Raw genomic sequence first — 4,732 nt, forward strand, 5'->3', positions numbered from 1 at the left:
ATATATATATATATATATACATATATATATATATAGATATATACACACACACACTCGTACACAAACACACACACAGACACACACACACACACACACACATTGAGCCGAGTGTGAATTCTACAGCTCTTCTTTACACACACTGGTGTGGACACTAGGACTATTACAATGAAATCCCTTAGTTACGTATTCCTAACAGCTTTGCTAAACTGTGGTATATTATGATACATAGCAAAATAAAAGCGGAGGTGAAAAATCCTTTTAGTGTCAGGAGCCTAATTCTCATGTACAAATAAGCAATGGGTTATGAATGTTCTGTGGAAATTAAAAATCTGCAATTTTCTATATTCAGGACCATGTATTTGTTGTTAAATTACTGTTTGAGTCTTATTGTATTTGTTTCCTTCTTGTCATATGGGTTTTTTTAAAGATTTCGTCATCGGGCAGTTTTATATTTTAATGCAGGAAAAATTTTGCCAGCGGACAAGTGAGTTCCCATCCCTGGCTTTGACGTACGAAAAAGTTCGATTTGAATCTAATTAGATAATATGCCATCGAACCCAATGATACAATATTTTCTTCATTCCAACAGTTTTTTTTTCTAATAAATCATAACAGAGGAACTGAATTACTTTAAGAAACGATATAAATCGTTTTATGAACTACCTTGAATACTGGGCTTAATTCTATAGCTCCGACCTTTCTCCAAATTTATGACCTGGTGCTTTGTTAGAAATTATTATCATTGTTAAGTGTGGTGGACTGGCTGGATTGCCAGAGCGTCGAGCAAAATACCTCGTGGTATTTCTTGCGGTTCTTCACGCCTGAGTTAAGTCTCACCGAGGTTAATTTTTCTTTTCTTCCTACAAGGGTCGTTAAAAAAATACCATTCAAGTACTGAGGTCTACATAATCGATCAACCCGCCTCAGTTAAATAGATTCTGTGCTTAATAAATAATAATTATTACTGCGGGTAAGGCGGTAGAATGATAGAATCGCTAGAACGTTGGGAAAATAGCTTGCAGTTTTTGCTTCACTCTTTACGTTGGGTGTTCCATTTCTTCCAAGGTCAATTTTGCCGTTCGTCGTTTGAGGGTTGATAAAATAACATACTAGCCAGGTAGTGAAGTTGTCGTATAAAATAACTCCTTACTCCAAATTTCAAACAGCATGCATTTGCTGGAAAAAATTTAAGGGCGATGTATTGGCAAATCGTTAGAGCATCAGTCAAAATACTTCGCGGTACTGGTTCCAGCTCTGTACGTGCTGAAATCAAGTTTTGTTGAGGTCATTCATGTGGGGTCGAGTACTGGAGCCAATTTATTTGTCCACGCCCCTTCCCGAAAATTGCTGGCTTTCTGCCTGATTAGAGATAATTATTATAGATTTTCTGGAAATGATGCATTAATGGATCATGTGCTAAGGGATGATGTAGTAATATGGGGTGCACTAATGGATCATATATAAGAGGGTGATGTAATGATGGCGTATGACTGTTGTATAAATGGTTGTATATTAATTGGTAACTTAGTAATAGTAAGTGCATTAATGGTTAATATAGTGCTATATATAAAAGAGTGGTGAAAGTGCGCGACGTAGTGTTTAGGCTGCTGCAGTCATGATCACAAAATCATGGTTTCGATTCCTGTACAGGACGGTGTGTTATTATCTTAGGCAAAACACTTCATTTCCCATTGCTTGCGACAAGCTGGCATCCTCTTCAGGGGGAATGTTGTGATTTCGGTCACTTATACGTCATGGAGACTGGGTAATCGGTCTTATGAGTCTAGGACTCAAGACAGTAAAAGTTCGGAAGACTTACTATATGAGAAGGTAATGTTATAAGGGTATATAAGGTATGTATTAATGGATTATATATTAAAAGATGACAAAATGGTGGGAAAGGCACTAATGAATTATATATAAAAGGGTGATGTGATTATGGCAATATAGCCGATGAATTAATGGATTATATGTTAAACAATAATTTACTTGTGAAGTGTTAATGGGTTATATATAAGACAGTGATACGATTTTGGCAATATAGCCGATAAATTAATGGGTTATGTATTAAATGTTGATGTAGTTGTGAAGTGTTAATGGGTTATATATAGGCGTAGGCGTGGCTGTGTGGTAAGAAGTTTGCTTCCCAACTACATGTTTCCAGGTTCAGTTCCACCGCATGTCACCTTGGGCGAATGATTTCTACAATAGCCTCGGGCTGACCAAAGCCTTGTGAGTAGGTTTGGTAGACGGAAACTGAAATAAGCCCGTCGAATATATATGTATATGTATCTATATGTGTCTTTGTGTCTGTGTGCCCCCCTTCCATCACTGCTTGACAACCGGTGTTGGTGTGTTTATGTGCCTGTATCTAAGCGGTTCGGCAAAAGATTCCGATAGAATAAGTCCTCGGCTTTAAAAAATAAATCCTGTGGTCGATTTGCTGGACTAAAAGGTGGTGCTCCTGCATGGCCGCAGTCACATGAGTGTAACAAGTAAAAGAATAAAGGAATATATAAGAAGGTGATGAGATTATGGCAAGATAGCCGATGAATTGATAAGTTATATGTTAAGTAGTGACGTAGTTGTGGAGTGTTAATGTACTTCATGGGTTATCTAGCAATGGGCAATGTATTCATGACAGGTTTAAATAACTGCTTTCGTAAATAAAAATCATGCATCTGGCATCTGTTTCCGACATTTTTGATAAACTGAGGTAAGGTAAAAACAGGGGTACTGTTGGGCCCATAGATACAATGGAAACACATCGTTGAATTTCAACTCAAAGCTAATTAGCAGAGAATCTAATGATATAAAGTGTTAGCATTCGGACACACACACACACACACACACACACACACACACACACACACACATTACACAGAATGGTTCTTAATATAAAAAGAAGTAAAGAAATACGATAAATGAAAAATAATCCTTCTTTATGCTAGTACAAGAACAACAAAATGGAGAGGTGGGAATATTGATTACATCGCCCCCCGGTACATAGCTGGAACTTGACCCTGAAGTCGACTTCGGTGGAATTTGAACTCAGAACGTCAAGACGGACGAAATGCCGCTAAGCATTTTATCCGGTGTGCTAACGATTCTTGCCAGTTCACCGCCGTCCAAAGAAGAAAAAGAATAACATGAAAACTAATTAAGCAAAAATCTCATTGTTGAACAAGAAAGATAATAAACTTACAGATGTGTCTGGTAACCAACAAGGTACACAATTGTTTCCTGTGGTTGGTGGAGGAGGTGCCGCTAATTCCGGTATGTCTCCTGTGTGATGAACAGCCGAACTTCGATGTAAGTGACTATTGTGATGGCTGTGGTGATGGTGGTGGTGTGGGTATTTACCGCATGGCTGTTCCTGCACCAGGGTCGTGTCGTAGTCTTGTATCATGTTTTGCATGTTGCGTATGTAGTCGATGGCAATGCGCAAGGTTTTCACCTTCGAGAGGCGCTTGTGCCGTGGTTCGTACGGCACGTGCCTTCGAAGCCGAACAAACGCGTTGTTGACAGCCTGCACACGGCGCCGTTCGCGAGCGTTTCGCCTGGCCACCAGATGCGGTGGTTTCTCGCTGTGCGGCACATGGCGGTAAGAAGACTTAGACCCTGGCGTTCGTCGTACTGCGCGACTACCTGTGCCGTTTGAACTCACGCCGCTTCCCATTCCTGTTGGTGAAGATGACATCACGGAATAAAAACAAACACCGCGAAGATGGTTGAAAACGAGAGAAGAAAAAGGAACAAAAGTTGACTGAAAAAGAATCGTTGATAATAAGTATCTTTTTTTCTTCTTCCTCAATTGATTTCTTTCCTTTTCCTTCTACTTCAATGATTTCTCTCCTTTTCTTTTTTATTCTTTTTCTTCCTCTTTTCCTCCAATATTTCTTCTTCTTGCTTTTCCTATTTCCACCTGTTTCTTCTTTCCTTCCTTTACTCCGACATTTTCCTTCTTTTTACTCCGACATTTGATTAATTAATTCTACTTTTTATTTTCACCTTCAACTTCTTCACCTTCAATTTCTTCTTCTTCTTCTTCTTCTTCTTCTTCTTCTTCTTCTTCTTCTTCTTCTTCTTCTTCTTCTTCTTCTTCTTCTTCTTCTTCTTCTTCTTCTTCTTCTTCTTCTTCTTCTTCTTCTTCTTCTTCTTCCCTAATGTCGTTCCTGCTGTTGTTCTTCTGTTGTTAAACAGTTAATACTGAAGCTGACTCTGATGAGAGTAACAGGTTCGCGTGTTACTCACAGACGCTGTTTACGTCTCCCTTACTCCCGTTACCGTCGTTGCACTTTGACAGTTATTTTTGTTGTTATTGTTCTTGTTGTTCAGTGTCTTCATGAACTTATTGCTACTGTTGCAGCAGTTGTGCACTTTATGGGGCCCGCTGCAGAAATTGTAACCTATGATGTTGCTGTCTTGACTTTCATTGTCGTTGCTGTTTTGTGGTTATGTTACTGGTAGTGGGTGTAGCGGTCTGGTATTTATTATTATTATTATTATTATTATTATTATTATTATTATTATTATTATTATTATTATTATTATTATAACACTATGATTGTTGTTATTATCATGTTTATAATTGTTGTTTTTCTTGTCACTGCCGTTTCCGTACTCCTTGTTACCACAGTTCAAAGCGCTTTCTGTCCTTAACTGTTCACTGAACTGTTGGTAAATATCGAAATAACTGCTGCTGCTGCCACTGCTGCTGTTGTTGCTGCTG

General features: G+C 38.6%; 1 protein-coding gene across 1 annotated transcript in view; it reads right to left on the reverse strand.

Annotated features, from left to right (window-relative positions):
* LOC106874469 (achaete-scute homolog 1a) overlaps positions 1-4,674 on the reverse strand; it is a 45,024-nt gene extending 40,350 nt beyond the window's left edge. The window contains exon 1 of the mRNA XM_052967703.1: positions 3,206-4,674. Coding sequence (XP_052823663.1) covers positions 3,206-3,700 — 495 coding nt within the window. The 5' untranslated portion in view covers positions 3,701-4,674. The remainder of the gene's footprint in view (positions 1-3,205) is intronic.
* Between the last annotated feature and the right edge of the window lie 58 nt (positions 4,675-4,732).

This window comes from Octopus bimaculoides, chromosome 4 (assembly GCF_001194135.2).
Source record: "Octopus bimaculoides isolate UCB-OBI-ISO-001 chromosome 4, ASM119413v2, whole genome shotgun sequence".
NCBI lineage: Eukaryota > Metazoa > Mollusca > Cephalopoda > Octopoda > Octopodidae > Octopus > Octopus bimaculoides.